General features: G+C 35.5%; 1 protein-coding gene across 2 annotated transcripts; it reads left to right on the forward strand.

The window, feature by feature from the left end:
• The first annotated feature begins 133 nt into the window (after positions 1-133).
• Positions 134-23,142, forward strand: LOC149075003 (uncharacterized). 2 transcript variants are annotated; one of them, XM_089246006.1, is made up of 10 exons: positions 134-357; positions 8,840-8,903; positions 9,767-9,828; positions 9,970-10,035; positions 12,336-12,466; positions 14,142-14,304; positions 16,478-16,594; positions 18,520-18,624; positions 19,988-20,074; positions 22,106-23,142. In XM_089246006.1, exons 2-10 carry the CDS (start codon positions 8,861-8,863, stop codon positions 22,298-22,300), a joined length of 969 nt encoding a protein of 322 aa, XP_089102132.1. In that variant the 5' UTR covers positions 134-357; positions 8,840-8,860; the 3' UTR covers positions 22,301-23,142. The 2 variants fall into 2 exon arrangements, with proteins under 2 accessions (XP_089102132.1, XP_089102133.1); XM_089246007.1 differs by having other exon boundaries at positions 270-357; positions 8,843-8,903.
• The last annotated feature ends 763 nt before the right edge of the window (positions 23,143-23,905 follow it).

Consider the following 23,905-nt stretch of genomic DNA (forward strand, 5'->3'; position numbering starts at 1 on the left):
TAACTAAGAGAATCATTATTTTTTTAAGAATTTTGATCTCTCTACGGATCTTAGAACGAAATTTCTCTTGCATCCAGTCTACTGCTGCCATCTTCCGAATAATAAGTGAAGTCAAGAATCATAAGTGAATTTCGTGTTCTTGTATAACACGCAGTGCTACAGCGAATCATCACTGTTGTAACATAAACAATTGCTAAAATTTAATAAAACAATTTTTGTGATTGAATAAGATAGATTTCTTCCATGCGACCAAGCTGCAATGATAGAATTGATGCTGCTGTTTTGATTTTAAACACAGTTTGTGAATGAACACAGCACTTCAAGACTAGTTAGTATTTAATAATTCGTTTCTCGAAGGTAATTATTCGATTTTTATATTTTATCAGGTATATATTCATAAATTTTCCTCTAAATGATTCTCAAAATGTGTTTTAATTCTTTTAAAGTTTCAATGATGGGATGTTATTGACATCTCAACCGGCGATGGTGGGGAAAAAAAATAAAAATGTAAAGCAACAGGGTCCCCCTCTCCTCAACATTGGTAGGGTCTCCCCCCGGAGTCCTGGGTGGGTACCCGGTCCTCTTTCACGGGCCGGTTATTGTATAAATAACATATCCAGAACTAAGAGCCCTGGTAGCCTCCCCAGCATGGTGCCCATTTTTAATAAAAGTTCGTGAAACGGACTGATATGGATGTATCAATCTATTTATTTAATTTCTTCATTACTTATCAATAATACAAGTTACAGCTGAGTCTTGTCAATTAAGAGTCAATTAGTAGATAGTTTAGTTTTGAAAAATGCTCATGATCATTCGTGCAAGATTAGAAATTAAAACTTCTCAGGAGGGGGGAAGGGGTATTCAGTGGAAGCTCAATTGCATTGAGCGAGTTGACTAGCTACTCTCCGGCGAATAAATTAGCTAGTAAGCAAATTGTGTCGACTAGTCCAGAGGATTTCAATTACACACGACTAGTAAAATCACCCACTGATGGCCAAGCGTCTCCTTTTCCACCCTCCTTCTTTTGGGTGACATGCCCCCCCCCCCCGCCACCTTCAGAGGAGACCCCCTGGAGCAGTCATTCTGTTGTATCATATGAGTAGAAAGAAAAAGCCACACCCATATTCCACCTGGGATATGGAAGAACCGCTAGTGAATAGTGAGAACAGTAGCCCCACCTTATAATATATTTTTTTACTCTAGCAGAAAAAGCAGCGCAGGCGTGGAATCGGGTTGATGTGACAGGAGGGGCGAATTGCAAGTTTGATCGTCCCATATGGGGACAGAAAAATTTCCCATATTATTTGGGTCTTAGGTGGTTGTTCCCATCACTCCCTTCTCTGTGAATGGAGCGGAGGCAGATATCTTCAAATTCAAATGGAGCAGAGGTAGGCATCTTCAACTGCAAATAAAGTGAAGGCAGATATCTTCAGCTGAGAATGAAGGTGAGGCTCCCAAAGCAGAATATGCAAAAATCTGTGATGTATGTCGCGGAACATTCAGTGTTACTGTGCAGAAAAATCTGGAAGAATTTTAAGAAAAGTGTAGAAAACACTATTATGAGAATTTTTACTACTACTTAACTGAACATGCACCTCGTACACATTCCTCTAAGGAATTTCTAACGAATTGTCATATGCTAGAATGTGTGCTCTAAGTGTATACTTGGCTGTAACGTATTTATGTTGTCGAATTGCACTTGTTTTGTGTTCATGCTGCTATCTGGCTTCCATTTTCTGAACCAAAGATGGAAATGTTTGAATTTTCATGTTTTGTCAATATCGTGTTGTAGTTCTGCCTGCTCTCTGTGGAGAGACTTTTTCAAGTGGGAGGCTGGCTCACATTCGTGCTTCGAAGCTAGAAATTTTTACTGCAGAACATTTTCAGTCAGTCGAGGACTTGTTGCAATAAAATGCAAAAAATTCTGCTTTGGGGGGGGGGGGCAAGGTACATATCTTTGGCTGCAAATGAGGCCAAAGCAGACATCTTCAGCTTTAAATGGAGTGAAGGCAGGCAGATCCAGGGCAATGTGTTGGAGAAGTAATCAATTTTGTTTGTGCATAGGAGAGGTCCCCAAAACAGAATGTGCCAAAATCTGTGACATGCGTTGCAGAATAATTAATGCTACTGCAGAACAATTTGGAAGAATTTAAGAAAAAGTGCAAAAAAACACCATTACATGTTTGGAAATTTTTACCGCAGAACATTTCCAGTTAGGAGGGCTTGTCGCAGAACAGTGCTAAACATTCTGTTTTGGGGGGAAGAGATCATAATGTCTTTTAAGGGAAGACAAATTTTCCCTATATTATTTGGCTCTAGGAAAGGGCAATCGTTCCCCCCTCTGAATACGCACTTGGAGCAGAAAATTTCCTTGATAATGTTGTCACACAGAGCAAGTTTAGTAGCAGGGAATAAAATCTCATGCGAGTAGCTAGTAGTCTTTGTTAAAGAGTTTTCCCTCTCTCTCCCCAGGAATAGTATTTATGCTAAACCGGATTACAACTAGAAACGAAAATTTACTCTGTTGTCAGGATTCATTTTGGCAGCCTCGGAAAAACGGAGTAAACTCGTAGCCTTTTTTGATCCAACACCTGGAGTACCAGACCCCTCATCCCTCTCCTGGTGATGGCGCTGATTGTAAATTCACTAGATTTTAGTTCATTGATTTTTTTAAAAGCATTCGCCATGTATTGTAAAATATGTACGTGTGAGTAATAACTTGTGTGGGCATTCTGTCTTCAAATAGGAATGGTCTCTGAATAGTGATACCACTCTTGATTTGACGTATTTGTCCAAAGCCCTTCTGACAAACTCCAGTTTGGTAATATATAGTCATGCTCAGATTTAATGCCACCATCCGTTGTGCAGAAGTCTAGAGTTATAACTAGTTCGGCATTATAACTAATTGATGTTGAACCTATTGAAATCCTTGTATAAAAAGATATATTTACTGAAAATTTCTGGTGCCAAGCAAGGTTGACTTTAAATTGAGTGGTATATATATATCAAAATTTGACTACACTAGACCAATACCATTTCCCCAACCCAACAATCATTCTTGCTTTTATTAATGCTTTGAAAGATAGAAACAAAGTATATCAATAAAATAAAATTAGCTCCGAATAATCAATTTGCTTCATTGCTTTAAAATAATTCTAGTCATTACTGCTGCTACATACTTAACTGTACATGCACTTCGTACACATTTCACTGCAGAATTTTTAATGAATCGGTAGATGCTGAACCTCATGTCTTGAATGTCTGTGTGAGCTCCTAACGTGTGATGTGTAACACCTCTACGTTGGAGCAGTTGTGACTGCCAAATATTATGTTGCGAAATTTTGTTGATGTTGACAACATGCATCAATATATCACCAGATCAGGAATGGTATTCTGGAAGAATTTATTCCTTCAAATATGGGGGTGGGGAGGCATTTTCAGCAGTGCTCTTTAAAATTGCTCCACTTATTTCAATGTGGCTATAGAATCTGATAATCGTTTTCCTAGCTTTTGTCAGGTTGATACATGCAACAAGCAGTCACACAAAAAGCAGGGTTTAAGCTACGATCACATTTTGGGAAAGAAAATCCTAGAATGCGAAAGTAGTAGTAGCCACTTTTGCAAAAATGTCTTGCAGGAGGTACGAAACGAGTAGACATCCAGCCATCAATCATTAGCATTGTAGCATTTTGCTAAAGCTTTTCCCCCCTATTTTCACTTTTTTGTGAAAGGAATTTTTCATCTATCTTAAACCCTGTCACATAAGCCAGATCAGCAGGGTTGCAACTAGTGAAGAGCAGGTGGAGCTGATGCCCTGGATGCCAGACTGGAGGGATGTAAACTTCCCCCTTTAACATCTTCAAAATAACATGAGGGCACCAAAATATATGCATGCTCCAGCTGACCAAGCATCTAGTTGTGGCCATGCAGATCAGAGCTGTGTGGTGGATAGGGTATAGATGATGGTATATCATGATAAGGTATATCAATGCCATTTTTGGCTAAAAACAATGCCTGGTCATTTTACTATATAAAGTCAAGCATATTTGTGATGAAGAGACAGTTTGCAATGAGTTCTTAACCGTTTGAAGCAGGGCTGTTAAATTTACTCCCCGGGTAGATACCTATCCCCTGGGCTGGGTTTTTTGGGGGGAAATTGCTTGTTTTCGAAGAAAATGTGTTGCTTTCAGGTTGAGGTTTTATTTTAAGGTTAGTTTATGCATTCCAAAAATTGCTGCATAGTGCAGTGTATAGGCTATTTTGAAGTATTTTTAAAAGATTTTTTTGGGAGCAAAAATATGATAAATAATTTCTTGGAATCACGAACACACTTTTTTATAATTCTTCTGACTACCCTTTTTCATGTAACTATTTAGGTGTGAGATTCACATATTAAAATGTTACAAGAAACCGCAAACAGAAAATGTAACCATGAACTTATATATGTATTATAACTGATATGTAATATGTGATAAACATATCCAAGGAAATTGCTTATTTATAATGTAAAATTATGCACAATAATTTTTCGCACGCACACAAATCCTTGTATAAATAAATTGAAGCCTCTGTGGAGAAGTAAACCAATGTATGTAAACCAAATTTTCATTCAAAAAATATTTGCATGTTAGCATTACTTTTTTATACGTTTTATACAGGTACATGAGACTTTCATAATTGAAATACCAAGAGACAAAATAACATCTCATAACGAAAAGAAAATAACTTTGTGGGATTCTTGAATTTAACATTGGAAACAAACACCTTCAAGTGAAACAGAACAAAACGTATAGTTTCTTTCCAAAACTAAGATCTAACCAGAAAATAAGCCTTAGCTTGATTTTTTTCAATCTGCTCATAATATAAGCCGACCCTGAAAATTGGCCTGTTAAAATCGTCAGCCAAATGAAAGCATTCTGTAGGTCTATTGCTATACATGACAGGTTGTCTTGTTGTGCCCGAGTGGCACAGTAGGTAAGATGCTCGTCTTCCACTATGAAGGTTACAATCAATGTCCATGGGTTTGAATCCAGGCATAGAACATTAGAAGCAAGTTCTTTACCTACCGAGCCTAGGGTGACCGCTGATGGATGGAGCCTTCATTTCCCACCCAACTCCACTGGTTGGAAATTGCCGTATGGCGATATATGACCAGAGTTGGTGTGCGGTGTAGTAGTAGGTTGTCTTGTATAAGGTAATATTAATATATAATAATGTTATTGACATTTTTATTTAATGATTATTCAAATTATTCTGAATAATCATTAAATACCATCCGAAATGCTATCCGCTTTTTGCAACTCTGAATGAATTATCTCCAACAATGTTATATTAGTCATACATGGTCTATAATGGTCATATGGCAAATCTTTTTCCAATGGAATCCACAGCTGTGATTCTGATCGTGTTCTGGAAGAAATTTGTTTTATTTTATGCAATAGTTTTCTTTTGGGATTGTCAAAACCCTTTTTGGCTTTTCTTGAAATTTTCACATGAGTGTTGAACTTATGTTTTGCTTCTGCAGGGTTCCCAGCGACCTGGAAAGTCAGGGAATCGGAAAAAGGTCAGGGAAAGTCAGGGAAAATGTTAAATATTTGTCAAAAGTCAGGAAAAATTCTAAATACTTGAAAAAAGTCAGGGAAAATCTGAAGGAGAAAAAAAATCGGGATAAATCTACATTCAAGTGGTTTACCCTCACTTTTTTCCATGGAAGATTATTTTTCTGACCCTTAGAGGGAGGAAAAAAAATCCTTATCAGCATTTTCTTTGTAGCAGTCTTCTGCTACAAAGAAGGTAGTCCAATTGATAATATTATAATGGGAAATAGCGAAAAGATTAATTTACTCTTTTATAAAGGGAAGGGATAGTGAAATGTCTCTTTCATCAGAATTTTATGCAAGTAAAAGTTGATTTCATCGGTTTAAGAAACGATTTGGATTACACGATGTAAAAATCACTGGCGATCAAGCCACTGCTGACCATGAATAAATGAACGCCAGGGTCTCTGCCACCGGACTTATCCCATTGCCGAGATCTCTTCCAGCCCAGCTTCGTGGCAGAGTCTGGAACAAAGTGAGTGTGTACACCTAACAGTCTGAGTGTGTAGCTAGTGTTGTGTATGATATTTCAGTGCTGCCATCTATACTTCAAATTGTGAGTGAAGTGTAATGATTGAATATTTGTAACGTTGTAGGCCTGTTGCTCTCTGTGGCGAGACTTTTTAACGGGGAGATCGGCTCGCATTCGCGCCTTGAAGTTGGGAACCACAGAAAACCAACTTCAGCCGACCACCACTGTGGGGTTCGAACCCGGATCCTCGCATCGTGAGTCCGTCACTATAACCACTCTACCACCACAGCGGCGCCACTGCTTACCAGGAGGCAGCTAGAAAATTTCCAAAGACTTTGTAGAAAATTATTGAAGAGAATTGATATTCACCTCAGCAGATGTTTAACACTGATGAAACTGCACTATTTAGGAAGTAAAAGCCGCAGAAAACATATATCACCCATGCAGAAAAGCGAGCCCCTGGTTTTAAGGCGGACTTACGGTAGTTAAGGTAGACTTACTATGTTGTTTGTGCAAATGCGTATGGGTACATGGTAAAGCCCACCATAATTTTTAAATCGATGAATCTGTGAGCATTGAAGGGAAAGGATAAGTCAAATCTTCTGCGCAGTATTTTTGATGAACATTAGAAAAGCTTGAACTACGAAAACACTTTTCCTGGATTGGTTTAAACCATAGTCTCCCAAACTTTTTGTTCCATCGCCCCCTTCATCAGAAATATTTTCCTCTCATCGCCCCCCAACTCAAGTAAACCCATAGGATCTTATGTTAAATCAGTAAGTTCTATCGCCCCTTGGACCATTCCATCTCCCACCAGGGGGCAATATTTCCCACTTTGGGAAACATTGGTTTAAAAAATGTTTCATTCCAAAAGTACGGAAGTACCTTGAGAGGGAAGACATGCCATTCAAAGTTTTTTTGGTATTGAATAAAACTCTAGGACACCCAGATGTCAATTAGTTCAAAGTTGATGGTGTGGAAGTCTGTTATGTCTTTTAATACAACATCTATCATTTAGCCCCCTTGATCGGGGGTAATGCAAGCATTCAAGGCTCACTATACATGTCACTCAATGAAGATGATTGTGCATGAAAATGCAGAAAATATCTTGAAGGTATGGAGGAATTACGCTATCACTAATGCCATTACTGTCATCAATAGAACCATGACAGCTCTTAAGAGAGAAACAATCAACTCGGTTGGATTGATCTTTGGCCACAATGTGCACTCCAGGACACAGCCATTTTTACAGAGCCAACTGAAGAGATTATAAAAGACATTGTCATGTTCGTGAAACAGGTGGGTGGAGAAGGGTTCAATGATATGGATATAGAAGAAAAGTCGAACAGCTAATTAATAGCAATTCAGAGGCATTGACCGAGGAAGAATTAATGCAGTTGATTGCTCATTGAAACAAGCAGTACCAGACGAATCAAAATAAAGAAGTAAAATACAAGTTCACCATGAGTAACATAGGGGGGGGGGGGCTTCGCAAGTTGAAATCAGCGATAGATTACTTTCATGATATAGATCCCTCTATGGTACATTCTTCACATGTAGAAAAATTGGTAGAGGAAGTCTTGTCAACACACTCCAACATACTTGATGATATGAAGAAGAAACAACAAACAGAAATCGCAATGTTCTTTCAGAAAACATCACCAACAATCAATCGCTGCATCCTCTTTTACATTCCCTTATACTTTTGTGTCGTCCTGCTCTTCTCATGATGTTTAAGAAATGAGATAAACAAATAAAACTGTTTTCGGTTATTCACAGATTTCCCGGTATTTTCCCCACTCCCGAAATGTAACCCCCATGAATACGGGGGGGGGGGGGGGGGAATGATAATTTAGAGCGATATTGGATGGTTTAGAATTATCATGCGCGTTACAGTGTACCCGCTTTTGGTCAGGGAAATTTTTGAATTTGGTCAGGAAGAGTCAGGGAAATGATCAAGCAGATTTTGCTGGGAACCCTGTTCTGTCTTTTGTCCTTTTACTTGTTTTTCTACATCTTTTGAAGAACGCGCTTCAGGAGTTTCTAACATCTTTTCCTTGTGGTTGCAAAATATATCTTGTTCCACATACTTCAGCTGTAACTGTTGTCATTAGATCATTTTCAATTATATCCTCTTTGTCCATGATGTTCCCAGGTTCATCAGCAGGTAATTGGCATGTATCTACATCCTCTAATTCGGAATGTTAGAGTTTTTAAATATATCCTACAACTTCTAATGTGAGATATCTTTTTGATATAGTTACACACAGCTGAACATAAGATCATTTATGATTGCCGTCTTGGTTTGATTGGTCTGCGGTTCGCAAAAACATGCATTTCTTTTAGAATGAAAGAATAAAAAAGTACTTGCCAAATATAAACAATCCATCCCAGAAAGCACATTTCTCTGTGTCATAATACCCAGAATTCAACCTGTGCACATGTTAAATGATGATAACACCTTGTGGTTTGAACGGGAAAATCGAAGCAGAGCACTGCACATTAGATGTCACTAGAATCCCTCCCTCATGTTTAGTATTAGCAAGTGTTTAACACTTGCTAATACTAAACATGAGTGGTGTCAACAGTCTTGCTTAAAAAAATCCTTGCTTTGGATGTTTCCCCCAAACCTATAAAAACATATGGCTATTTAAAAGATTTTTCATGCGTAATACATTTTTATTATTCAGTCTTAGCAGCGGGTTCCTGTTGAAAATATATATATTTTTTATTTTTTTGTCCAACTAATCCGAATTATTTCTTCTTCCAGTAGACTGACAGCAAGTTGACCATGGCTGAGGAGAGTGAATTCATTTCTGATGATAGTGAAGATGGTAAAGGTCAAATTCATTGAGTTTTTATGTTCCATTAACACCAGACTCGGGTTGACTGCCTGTTGAAAGGGGACAATATAGCCTCTTATAGGAGGAGGCTGAAACAACTGAATGCTACACGGATACAATATGGCAATGGTTCCCAAAGTATGGGTTGTGACCCCCCCCCCCCCCCAGAAATTTTGCAAAATTAAAACGTCCAAATAAGAAATTTATTTCTATTTTTCGCAATGTAAGTAAAAATATGTCAAAACTGAAAAGTATCTTGATAATACCTTGGGTAAGTCTGGTGGTGGAGTTCTGATATTCCATTATTTATTTATTTATGTAATATTGTTGGCCCTACGCCCTATACAAGAGAATGTGGTTAAATGGGACATAGATATTGTGCAAAAAACTAGTGACAGTGGGGGAGTTGACTAGATCTGAGGATATTGTTCCATTCATCAATGGTATGAGGAAAAAAGCTGTATTTAAAACAGTCAGTGGAAGCAAAAATTGCTTTTATTTTAAGAGAATGGTCAAGTCTTCTGGAGATGTAGGATGGTTTGGCTAGAATATCGGAAATATCAAAGTTAAGATGACCATGATAAATCTTATAAAACCAGGTTAATCGAGAAATAAGACAAAGAGTATCAAGGGAAAGGAGATTAAGTTCGTTTTTAAGTTTGAACACAGAGACAAAGGATGACCAGCAGTCAATGGATGAAGCGGGTGAATTTATATGCTTATATGCATATAATTCATGCACATACAATGTAAAATCGCAGAAATTTTACTGCAAAGTGTAGAAATTCATAATTAAATTTTTCTATGTTTTATATCATTCAGCTGTTGCATTTAATTTTTCTTGTGAATTGCAGAACAGATGGAAGAAGGCGATTCATCGGCAGTTGTGCCATTTGAGATTGATCCAGATGATATTGTGAGTGCTACTTTAAATAAAGGGTTTTTTTTGCAAAAATATTTTGTTTTCAATCATCTAATTTCAATCTTTTATTGAACAGTTTTTTAAATAGAAATATTATGTTTGTTTTATTAATAAGTTATTGTTTTCTAATCCCAGGAAGTTGATCTCACACATCACCGTGTCAAGGAAATTTCTGGACTGGAATTCTTACATTGTGTAGAGGTCAGTGCAACTACCTTTATAATATAGCGAAACTCCTTTGTAAAAATAATCGCCTGCATAATTAATATATTAGCATCATATAATAGTCCATCAGTAAAGATACATAGCAATACTCAAAGAGCCTAAGAAAAGACTCGCTGTATATTCAAAATTCACCATTACATTTGGGTTGATTTCTCAATTCTCTTCCCTCCCCCAAAATATGATTATTTTTGTAGTTTACAGTGCTGTAGAACCTCTATTAACTGATTTAATTGAGACAAGTCTACATCAGCAAACTGAACATGCATTAATAAGTCCAGTAGGTTCTGTTTATGGTTTGGTAATGTGCCACCAGATGGCATTGTGCTTTTTATATTTTTCATTTTGTTTTCTCATGTTGATGTTTGGTCCTTGGTGTGTTCCAGTGGTGTTGTTACCGCCATTCCAAAAGCATAGTAGCTTAATTTTTATCTGACCAATTCGGAGTTCAATAAAGCTTTTTGTTTCGAAGAATTCTGGGTATAAAACCCAGAATTCTTCTTTATTTTCGCAGACGTGAACAGAACATTTTTTTGGGGGGGGAGGAGGGGGGGGGCTTGGCCAGGATCTGAATCAGATCAGCTTGCCTTAAAATGCAGACTCAAAAATAAATGCTGTGTGAAATCTAACTTACGATGTATACCTGATACTTCCGAACAAGTCATCTGGGGCTTGAAAATGCTTGGTGATGGGACCGTCAGCTCAGACTTATGGCTGATATATCTGCTTCTCAGAAAGGTTGATGCAGATACTCGCCAATTGTGATTTGAGAGGACTGAACAGAACAGGCCCTATAATGAAAACTAATTTTTATGGAATATATGTAAGAATATCAAGTTGTAGAAGTGCGGTATTCTAAACTGAAAAGATCCTTTATTGTGTTTTTTAGGCCAGGGTTTGTAAAATCAGAAAAATATTTATGCACCCTCTAAATTTCTTTGGAGCCAAGCAAAAAAACATGTTCCTAATTATTATTATTTTTTTACCCTTCCAGAACTTCAAAACTTCTTCTTATGTTGAAAGACATAATGTAATGAAATCAGAAAATTTTGTGTTATCCTTAGACCAGGGCTTGACAAATCCCAGGTTGCCATGGTGACAAAAAAAATGGTATTGGCACCTAAAATTTTTGTCTTATAATATTAGCGTCTGAGAATAACACAAAATTTTCAAAATTCATGTCAGCATGTCTACCAATTAAAAAAAAAATATTACAATATATGTTCGGAAAATGCAGTTTGTTTGTTTGCAGATTTTTATTTTTTTCGTAAGGGAAAAAAATGTTGGGCTCCTAAAAAATTTAACTGGCGCCTACATTTTTGTTCCCAGTTTGTCAGTCTGCGTCTAAGATTCAAATTCAGTAATCCCATATAGAAAATTTTAGGCACCGATAAGGATTTTCTAGTCATGCCAACCTGGGATGGGCAACCAATGTATGATCTGGGATTTGTCAAACCCTGGGTTACACTTTGGGCAATTATCCCATATACATACCCCCAAAGGGGTGGGTCAGCTTATTTCATCACCTATGTCATTTTATACTCAATTTCTAATTAAATCAAGATCCACAATGGTAAGCCAATTCAGAATGACTTTTCTTCCATTCCACTCCTGAGATTCGAACCCAGATCTTTCAAACAAGAGGTTTTGATGCAATGTACAACTTGACTATCAGATGTATATTGGAAAAAAATGTGTTGGAAACAGCCAAGCATAATGAATCACAAATTAGATATTTCATGATAGTCTCTTACAATTTCCAAAATTTTTGCTTCGATAGTGTAATATGATAATTTCAAAAATGAAAATCTCTCTATTTTTTGTGTGATATGTGAACTATTGTGCAATGTTTGAAGTTTTGTGAATTACTAAAGGATTTAGAAGACTGCTAGTCGATGTGCTGTTTATGTTTATGGAAGGAAACGTTATGCATCGTAATTTCCTGTTTATAATCCACAGTAGCAGTATTAGTTTTCACATGCAAATTATGCACTTTGTGGGAGTTCCTGTAATCTGTTGTGCAAATTAAAATATCTCTGAATTATGGAAATTGAGCCAGTTTGAACTCTCATTCGAAATGTTTGATTTGTATGCTTCGTACTCAATAATGAATATTATAGTGGTTAATTTTTTTCTTCGTGTTTCAGGTAATTGAATATGAATTTGTAAATCATGTGTGAAAGTGTATTTTTGTTAAAAAATAAATTTTAGTTTCAAAATGTTATTTTTCAACATGAAGGTTTGAAATCTTTTTCTTTTCCTTCATGGTGATTTGACAGACTCTGTGTTTACGCAACAATCTCATAAAACAGATAGAGAATTTACAGATGCTTACAACATTGAAAGAGGTAGAGTTTTATGATAATCAGATCACGAAGATTGAAAACTTGGATGCCTTGGTCAATTTGGAGTAAGTTTTTCTTTGCTTTTATTTATTGTTTTATTTTTTATTTTTTGCACACACTCACAGGTCGACCCTGTTTTGGAACAAGATTTTTTGTGTATCTAATTTACCACCATGGTGGTCGAGTGGTGATGGACTTGCATCTCACTATTTCCACAGTGATGGTCGGCTGAAGTTAGTTATCTGTGATTCCCAACTTCGAGGCCTGAATGCGAGTCAATCTCCCTGCTAAAAAGTCTCGCCACAGAGAGCAACAGGCCTACTATGGTACAAACATTCAATCATTACACTTCATTCACAATTTGAAACATAGATGACACCACTGACGAATCAGGCACAACACTAGATACACACTCAGACTGTTGGGTACACATACTTTGTTCAAGACCCTGCCATGAAGCTGGGCTGGGAGAGATCTTGGCAATGGGATAAGTCTGGGGGCAGAGTTTTGGCATTCACTCATTCATGTTCGTCTAATTTTACGATTTATATGGTTATCCTAGTGATTTTTATATAGTTGTAGTGAAACTTAAAGTATGCACATTTTATTGATGTCTTGGACTGAAAATGTTTTATGTTTAATATTTTTCTTCCCAGTGATTTTTTTCAGCCATCCATGTTTAGGTTTAATAACAAAGGTGTACATTGGTGTCTACTGTTTTGCTGATTTATGAAAAGAAAATACACTGCCATAAAATTTGCAAACAACAATTCACTGCTATGCAATTTATAGCTGAGAAAACGTGCCAACAAACAATTCACTGACAGAAAAATAATTATCGCTGGGAAAATTCACAGATAAGTAATTTATCGACTACCGTTCATCACCACTGAGTGAGTGACCGAGTAATTGAGCAAGTGAATGAATAATTGAGTGAGTGACCAAATGAGCTACCAAAGTTGAGCAAGTAACTTTATGAGTGACTGACCATATGAATGACCAAGTGAGTGAGCGATTGAATGGGTGAACATGTAAGGGATTGGGTTAGTGATCAAGTATGTGAGTAACTGTATTAATGATTGAGTGGGTTAGTTACAAACTGAGTGAGCAGTTGAGCAAGTAAGTGACCATATGAGGGACTCACCTGCTCATCCACTCACTTTGTCGATGTGAATTGTCTGTTGGTGAATTTTCCTAGCAATGAAGTTTCATGTCAGTGAATTTTACTTTTGGTGAATTGCATGGCATTGAATTAATTGCTGGCGATGAATTTGTAAATAATGTGAAAGTGTATTTTTGTTAAAAATAAATTTTAGTTTCAAAATGTTATTTTTCAACATAAGGTTGAAATCTTTTTCTTTTCCTTCATGGTGATTTACAGACTCATGGTTACCGCCAGAATAAATTTTTCTCATCTTTTTATTTCTCAAGCGAAGTAAAACGTGGAAAAAAAACTTAAAAGGCATTACCGATCTAAAAAATTCTTTTCTACTGGGCTTTAAATGTATTGTATGAGAATTTTCTCTTTGGACAGAACTGTGAAAGAACAAAATGCTCATCAAATAGTTGCAATGATATTGCAAATAATTGCAAATGTTTCAAATTTTTGTATTAACATCTTTTTGTAGGTTTGACTGTGTAAATATTTTGTTTTATGTTATACATATTTTCTTATTCAATAACTACACACATTTTTTCTTTATTGTTTGCGATTCTTGATCTTTTATCAATTTGTTACAGGGTTCTAGATGTTTCATTCAATAGGATCAAGAAAATTGAAAACTTGGACAACCTTGTAAATCTGAAGAAATTGTTTCTTATCAACAATAAAATTGAAAAGATAGAAAATGTGAGTCACTTGGCTAACTTAGAGTTGCTGGAGTTGGGTTCTAATAGGATCAGGGTGAGATATGCTTTCCATGTTTAATATTTTGTGTGAATATTTTAAGTCTTGCTCATACAAGGTGCTTTCCCTAAGAACTGTGAGACTAACATAATAAAGTATCAAGAAATATAGGTGCATTGGAACTTTGGTTAACGAGCGGTTCAAGTAACGAGCAAAAAAAATTTGGACAAATTTTGACACGGTTAACAAGCAATGATTCTCATTACAAGCAAAAATTTTAGGCTTTATTAATTTTCACATTATCATAACTGAGTCAATGGTTTTTCGCTTTCGTTCACATGTACTGTGGAATTGTGGGTAATATTTTTCCCTACAGTCTCCAATAAGCATGTCTTACTAGAAAACTGAACACACATGTGCTAGCATGACTGTTCACAAGCATGACTGTGACACAATACAAAATTTAGATGCAACATCGTAACCACACAAATGTGTGCTTGAAGTTTTTTTAAATTCTGCTTGGTCCCCCCTCCCCCAAGCTTACCAAAAGATTAGAGATAAAGAGTAATATTTCTGTGAAAAAATTGAAATATCGGAAAAAATACCCTTTATATGCTATATTAACCAATTTCTGTTAATTTAAATGCTTTTTGAAGGGTGGTAACTCAAAAAAATATCTTAGGAAGAAAGTTTTTGTGCCCCTTCCCCCCCCCCCCTCTCTCCAAAGCACGATCCTTTGTAGAACATGGCCGAGAGTTGACCATAGATGAACTGATGGATCTCCTTTGCATGCAAAACAGCAAGAGTTTGTGGACAATATATCGTGTCAGGAATAGAGAAGTGAGAAGTCCCTCACTTCAAACGAAATTAGAAAGATACATAAAATATATGGGAATCTTGTGTAAAATTTTATTGAAAAGAAGTTAGCCAAATAAAGATGTAACAGTGCGAACAATGAATCTGGGCAACGACAATGTAATTTCCCATTTCTGAGAAATCCTAAAAAAGAGACAAAAGCAAGTGCCATTAGATAGGTCCTTTTTCAAAGTTACACAAAAAAGAATAAGTTTTTAAACAACAGTGAGTCTGTAAATTGTCCTAAACTGTTGTCCTGTTGTGAACATTATCATATTGCATGTTTGTTTATAGTGTTATTGTATTGTATATACCTTATTGTATTTTTTTATATATTATTGTGTTGTGCTATTTATTGAATGTTGTTTTACTAGTCATTTTTATGTGAATGAATAACTGAATGGCTTTTATATAGAAGGAACCAAGAGCACTATTTTTAATATTCTTGAGATGTACTGACATCTGAACTATTGAAAGAGGTTAGATTTTTTATCTAAATAGAACCAAATGACATATAGGCTGTGATGCCGTCTATGTGCATTTGAACCACCTACCAAACCAAAGAGATAACTGAATCAAAGAAAACTTTAAATGGTTTTTTCTCAGTTTTTATTTAATGGCGCTTGGTTCCTTTTTATATAAAAGCCGCAAATTATGGATTGAATTACCAGAGTTTCCTATGGGGAATTTTGATTCGAATAATGAGCATGTGCGCAAAACAATTTAGCTTGTTAATCCAAGGGAATCCCGAAAGTTCCACTGTATGGCAAAAAATAATTTATTATTTTTCAAAGTATATTTTCTTAGAAGATATGCAATGGTCCCATTGTTAAATCCACTTTTCAAAACAAGTAGAGAAAGCTTTTTCTGGAAGCTGCCTCAGAGTGAACCCTGCACAGCTGAAATAACATCAGCATTAAATTTTCTGCCACAGGACTTCTCCTTCAACATCGAGAAAAAGCCAGAAATCACATGGTGTGAGATACAGACTGTAAAGGAGTTTTGGCATTAGTTTAGTAATATATTTACTAAGGCATATTGCTAAGCAAGATGCTGATGTTATTTCAGTTGTGTAGGGTTCACTTAGGCAGCTTCCAGAAAAAGTCTTCTCTACTTTCTTTGAAAAGTGGATTGAACGATAGGACCATTGCATATTCTCTGAGGGAAGATAATTTGAAAAAGATTGCATTGTTTTTGCTGTACCTATATTTCTTGATTCTATGATTTCACTCCCAGTTCTTATGGAATGCACACCTTGTATTTACAAGAATTTTTAAAAGACAGGCTGCACTAGTGAGCAAATGGCATTTAGTTAAACATAATGAAGAGAGAAAGAAATGTTGCATTTTCTATAAAAAAAACAATGTTTTTACAGGTTATAGAAAATTTGGAGGGCATAACGAATTTGAAGTCTTTGTTTCTTGGCAAGAACAAGATCAAAAAGATCCAAAACCTGGAATCGCTCATCAACCTTGAACTACTTAGTGTGCAGGTGGGTAGCGTTCTCCTCTATTTAAGTTATTTATTATAAACCTTGCATTTTTGTGACTGAATCGTTGTTGGATAATAGTAGTAAGCATAAAACTTTAAAACACCACTATGTTTCTAAGATATAATTGAATTTTATCATATGCAAATGATATCCTATTTGCTATAGAAAAATAAATGGAGGAGAAAGTTTTGTTTCTATTCATTGCCTCTTCAATAACTTTTTTTTTTCTTCTGATTTTTAATTCTAATGAATTTTTACTAGAAAATTTTTATATATTTCTTCAATTGAAAACAATTTTTTCACTCAAGATACTGCTTAATGCTTATAACCAGTTATATTGTAAAATTTAGAATTCAAGTTAGGCATACAAAATTTAGTTTTATTCAAATGTCTTTTTTTTTCCAGTTCAATGAAAGTTATGCGGGGGGGGGCATTCAAGTATTATGTCAGCAGATTTTTAGCCATTTTTGCTCTTTAATAAATTCTGTGTGCCCCACCCCCTTAGGCCTTTACAAATCAACCCCCCCACCCTTGATGCTGATGCAATACTTTAATACAGTTGTGCGAAGCTGCAGTGCTTTTTTGTGCATGTGACATTCATTCCAGCTGCTCATTCATCAGAAATCACAGTATTAACATTCATTAACCAGCTATGTGCCATTATGGTTTTTTTCAGTATCTAGAATGTATTCAGTCCATTCATTTGATTTAATTATTTTCCCTATACTAAGGAAAATTTATACATATACTGCAAAGATTTTATTTATGGCTTATAAGCCAGTTGATTCTAAATTTTATGTAGTCTAATGTCTAACACCATCAATGTCCAACATAATTACATTGAAACCTGCCAACAAACAATGGCCACTGACAGAACTGAGAAAACATGGCCATTATTGGGAGGTTACCATTCTTAACACAGGCTCAGTATTTCTAAAACATAGATTGAATTTTTTGGTTGCTTGTGAAATTATACCAACCCATGCTATAATTAATTAGAATAAGCTGTTTTGTAGCAAATGACATTCATTTTGCGTTGAAGATGCTTGAATGAAGAACTTTATTTGTAATTTTCTATTGTCAATTTCATTCAAAAGTTTCATGAAAAAAAATCCTTACTTGCTGCTTTGTAATCCCTGTATCCCGGGACATGCATTCAGGTCAGATTCATCCTCTGATGCAATCAGCTATTTTTATTATCTAGGGCTGTATTTTCCACTAATGCTTACCTAAGCACCCTTGGTCAAACAGTATGGAAAACAAGGACTCTAAAGTCTATGACATAATGACTTGCCAAATTCTAACCCTAATTTCTGTGGTTCTTTCTGAAACATGTCTAGTGCACCCGTTAGCATCTACTTGAGGAAATCCTAGGGTTCTCGGACCACATTTTGGAAACGCTGACATATGAAAGAACCAATAGTTTTTGTTTTTTTATGTTTGCAGGGCTCAAGGAAAGAAAAACTTCAAATCAAATCTTTAGGATTATTTTTCTTCTTGATAAAATGCATCACTCATTATTTTTCAATTTTAATTTCCAAAAGTGGCCGTTATTCAGAAAACACATTGCTCGAAGGTTAATCTTAATGTTGACCCAATGGGATGCGTTCTGTTCCAAGAAAATGTGGCTGTTATTCAAAGGTTACCATTGTTTCGAGGTGACCATTATGGAAGGTTTTACTGTATTTACTTAGGACCAAACTAATACAGTGAAACTCTTATATAGCAATGCTCGAGGGACCAGAGAATCATATCGTTATAAAGGATTTATCACTATAGATCGAATATATTAACACTTTGAAAAGTGCATTGGGTTTCAGAGATTAATTTCTTTACAAAAGCATTTATATCGTTAGAGAGGGAATCGTTGTATAGGGTTTTTATGTTCACTGTATTTCTTTACTTATTCTTTCTTTGGTTTTTAGAGCAATAGACTGACTAAGATCGAAGGCTTGGAGAAGAATACTAAGCTGGAACACTTGTACTTGAGTCATAATGGTATAGCAGTTCTGGAGAATTTGGAGAACAACGTGAGTTGATCTTTTAAAATCTCTTTCCCTTAAAAAATATATTTAATAATAATATATAGTTAATACATTGCATAATAAGTTGAATTTCCTACATAATTAATGTATTGCATTTCTCTTAGAGTGTGCAGCAGTTCTTGTGTTTTTGGAAAAACTCTAGAACTTGGAGAACTTGTGCTGATGCCCCAAATTTAGGCTATTTCAAAGAAATCAACCGCAGAAAAAGATTTACAAATATGCCAATAAAAATTATATTATATTTTGTCAAGCTACAGGTTTTCCCTGGCTTCCCCTAATATTTTGACTTGTAGTAGTACATAGTAACTCTTAGAGTAGAATCTCAATAATCTGAGGATTTGTTAAAATTTCTTCTCAGAAAATCTCACTCTTTCTGTTTTTGGCCAAGAAACACATTTTGTCTCATTTTCGTATGAAATTCCTATGCCGGTAATTTTAATTTGAAGACAACTTATACCAGGAACTAAAGGGGTCTGAAGCCCTAGGCCGTTGTCTTTGTTGGGACCTCAGGCCAGAATTTTTCACATCTTTAGTAAATTTATAGTGTAAAAAAAATTTATATCGGATCCCAGGCCTGGAGTCCCTGTCAGCTCTAGTTACAAAGAAGATATGGGTGTTGGCAGCCCTAATTCATTGAATCACAAACTAAAAAGTAAGAGTAAGTATGAATTCATAGGTCCAACGAAAACAAGTTAGAACAATCTCATTGGATGAAAATAAGTTCCAACCAGCCTGATGGCCCAGAGATGGACTTGGTGTTTTCTTAATTTTTACTACACACTGCATAGGGTGTATTTCCCATAAAATAAATATAGGAGGGTTCCCCTCTCCCAAAGTTATCTTTTATTGTTTTTTGGATAATCCAAGTTTTCAATAATCCAAGGTAGTCCTGGTTCTGTTCACTTTGGATTATCGACTTGGATATCTCTACTGTATCTTCAAATATTTGTAATTTTTGTCTTCGCTCCCTTAGTAATGGAGACTGAAAATGTAATAACTCAAAAGCCACGCTCTAAACAGTTTCTATTGCATTGGATATGTGTATGTGAGAGAATAAAATACAAAAGCAATCTGGAAACTTCAGAAACAGAAAAGTTTAAGCTTTGTGGTGTTGCATAAATTTGAAAGCAAAGTATGCTGCTATATTTGCTGTAAACAATTTTTCTAACAAGCCATAACATGGTATGGCTTACGTCATCATCAGTCAACTGACTGAGAACCAGTCTCAAGTATTCAGTGAATTTATTTTTCAGTATTTTACTTATGATTATGTATCATTGCTTTTTTAATTTTTTTAAAGAAGTTAACATCATGTCAAGATTTTTAATTTATGTCTTTTGTATGCTAGACTAAGCTGCAGACTCTTGACATGGCTGGGAACAAGATCAAGAAACTGGAAAATCTCAGCCATCTCTTAGAGCTCGAGGAATTCTGGGTAGGGAATATTTTGACTAATTTTTACAGCCTTTGATGATTTTGTAGGGTCTGACAAAATTTCACTACGTGTGTTATTATTTGTCTGGATTCATAATGAGATGTATAAGATCAAAATGAAGTTTCTCTGTTTTATTCTAATGTGATCAAATGAATATCTTTCTTTTTTGTCATCTTCATTCAGTATTAATAAGTTGATCTTTCTCAGTAGTGGAGGTACCATGATGTCATCATAGAAACCTGTGGGTGCGATTCCTAGCAGGAAGCGCAGCATATTTAGTTCTTTGTGGTTTTCCAATCCTCAGGTGGGAAATGTGAGCCCTTTTCCCTCTATAAAACATCTCTCCACAGAGAACAGGCTGACCTGTAAACACGCAAATTCAGGCATCTACCGTTTTCATTTCTAATATGGAAGACAGAGATGGAAGAGCAGTATGGTCCAACCCACATGGGTAAAGAGCTTATATCCCAGAAGGGACAGAGCCCAGGTCTTGTCTGGTCTTACGGAGATGACAGCATTTCTCTCATTCATTGAATTTTTAGAGGAATTTTTATGAGGTGCATTTTTAGGATTTAGTAATAGTAGACCTACAAACACTAATTCATACTCCAGCCATTTCTGGTTTAGAAAGTAAATGGTGGCATTTTCAATGCATAAAACACTTGTACTTCAGACATTAAATAGGTTAGGGTGATGGTTCTCAAACTTTTTCATTTCACTGCACATTTCGTGTATAAAATTTATCCTTGGGGCCCCAAGTCAGAACATAGGCTTTTTTAATAGTTGCAGTGTGGTTAGATTGGTTATATAACCCTTTATCTACCACATTGTGAAAAAATGAAATAATTATCATCTAAATTTGCTGGTGGGTCATTTTAGTTAAATGACCTAAAAATTAAAGCCTAAAAAAGAAGATACAATGATTTTTTTTGCAAAAATTAGTTAGTACATAATGAATTAATTTACCCTGGTACTTTAAAGTACCGCCAGGACTATATACGCTTACATGTATTGCTTAGGGAAAAACTTTGGGGGGGGGGGTGTAATATACAAAAGTGTAATACAGTAAACAGATTTACAAGGGCAAAACATCTATCTGAATTTTAATTTTTTTTCGACAGTTGAATATTTTTTGACAGTTGAAGTAATACCAACTACATGGGTTTGGGAAAATATGTTGTAAACAGCATAAATTTGGTGGTGCATTATGATGTCCTGCCTCTCGATACAATGATAATCCTTATATAAATTTTTTCAGGATTTCCTGTTAGTCCACAGAGTATTGTTATATCAAGATTTCATTTAAAATTATAATAGAATTGCAGTTCACCATTATTTACATACAATCTGCACCTCACACACACAATGTACTGACGGTACTTACAAGTATCAGTCACAAATTTTCTTGGTATTTGAAATGTACCGTAGGTATTATATTACAAAAATGCTGACGTAAACCAAAAATTTGGATTAATGGTGAGCAAGGGAAAAATATTATGCATTCACCTTAAGTATCCCCCCTGTCACCATAAAATTGCAACAATAACTGCTTAAGTAAATCCTTTTGCAGAAATTTTTGTCATATCTAAGGAACTAGTTTTCCCACATTTGTGTTGTCATCTGGTAATCGTAAAGTTGTTGTACAGTCTTTATATTTCAAAATACCAACGCCCAACAACATATATAAGGTACGTTATGGGGTTTAAAAGTGATACTTCAAAGTTGCAATATTGAATTCCCAAACAATTTATATATGACATAGGAAATAAGTACACTTTAATAAACTATTATACATGCCATTGAATTAGTAAATGCACTTAGAGAGTGGGACATGTGTCATCACAGCGCCCCACAATTTGTGAACAATAGTTTAGGAAATACATACCATGCACCAAATTTGTTAGTAATTCTTCCGAAGGATGTTTGCAACATACTCGTGCGGTAAAGTAGTGATATATTTGGAAAGCAAAACATTTACATGTAAATTATTTTATTTGGTCAACTCTGAATTCCTCTAATATTTTGATTTAGTTCAATGATAACCAGATAGACTCATGGCAAGGGGTCGATTGCCTGGAGAAGTTCAAGAATTTACAGACTGTTTACTTGGAGATGAATCCGATCTCAAAAGAGCCCATGTACCGCAAAAAGCTCATGCTTATGGCTCCATGGTTGAAGCAAATTGATGCCACCATGACCAGGCCTCAGTCAAGGCTTGTCACGTAGCTCCTGAAATATATATTTTTTGCAGCAGTATTTACTGCTGTCCGTACACTTTGATTTATTATTTTTCATGTTTTTTCTCTTATGTTGTTGAAATTTCTTTTCTTTTTACTATGCCAGTGTTTATCATGTACAATACACAAAGTTTTTTGTGAAACTAGACTTATATCAGCCACCGGTTTTTATGTTTTTTTCACATTGTTGACTGCATTTGGTCTTAGCTTATGATTATTTGTAGCGTTGTTGGCCAAAATAATCGTATGAGTTTTATTTTTTTTGAAAGAGGAGATTTCGTACATTTAAATTGAGAGCGTTTTACAGGCATTATTTCTCAATTACACGCTCCTGGTCTGACAATGAATTGTTAAATCTTATGAAACATCAAAAATTGTTATTCATTCTTTCTGCAGTATATGTTTAGAAACTGCAGAGCAGTTTGCTTGCTAAAATTTTCAAAAACGTACCTTTCCTTGATTAGTGCCTTTTGGCTTTTTGTCCTGGTATTCCTGCCTTAGATAATTAGTCTTTTCATGATCAGTTTTTTCATGTTTGTCTTCATTCGAGGATGCTAAAAAAAAGTATGGCAATGTAGCAATGATTTTTTTTTAGCGCTCTCCTGTGTCATGGCATGTGTTATGAACTAGTTGACATTTTTATTTTCTGCTTTTGGGAGCTTTGTACAATCTGATTAAATTCAGTTTCGGTGAAGGAAGATCTATTAAGAAGGAAAGTGTATATGTGCATATTTCCCCCTCCCCTTACCATGTTGTTTGCATGTCATGTATATTTGAATGTAAATAACCAAAGAAAGAAAATTGGTTTATTAAATATTTACTGAAAAAACATTTCTATCAGTCATTTTTTGAAGTCACATTTATGTGTATTGTATTTCATAATCCATTGCTTGTGTGAAATAATTAATCCTCTGAGGATTAAATTCAGTTCTTCATTGAATAGTCCATAATGTGATGTTTTTTTCCTTTAATCTTCGTTAGAGCTCGGTTTGGCATGTATTTTAGATTCTGTTATTCACTCGAACCAAAAAGTGTGATGCTGTATTTCATCAGTTGAATTACTCAGTTGCAGAGTGCAGAGCACAGGAAATTGTTTTTGTTTGAATATTCTGTTTAATATGAGAGGCCTATGTAGGGGAAGGGCACCCCCAAAGACAAAAAAAAATTAAAATTATTAAATGTTCTTGTACATAAAATCAATATTGAAAGAAAACATGTTTATATGCTATCTTAATGAATTTCTATTTGACATTGTTTTTGATTAATTAACGAAAAATTCAACTACTCATTTTTCTCAGGCCCCTCTTCTCTTGCGGCCCCCGGGCCGTGCCCAGTTGGGCCCCATACGTTAAGATGGCACTGACCCTAGCTTAAACATGTAAAATGGGTATTTCCCATCGAGCTTATATTACTGGAGAGAGTATGGCGTCAGCGGTCGCCGCCTTGACACTGCTGAGAACGGTGTCACCTGAGAGAAATATGTAATTTTATATTTATGTATTATTTCTTCTCAATGGGTGTCACCCAACATTATTTGTCGGAAGGTCACGTGACTTGGTGAAAAACAATCACCCGTTATTTTTTTATGGCATTC

The sequence above is a fragment of the Pholcus phalangioides genome, unplaced genomic scaffold (assembly GCF_987345545.1).
Source record: "Pholcus phalangioides strain wild (caught in Gottingen) unplaced genomic scaffold, Ppha-v1.0 ptg000016l_1, whole genome shotgun sequence".
NCBI classification, from domain to species: domain Eukaryota; kingdom Metazoa; phylum Arthropoda; class Arachnida; order Araneae; family Pholcidae; genus Pholcus; species Pholcus phalangioides.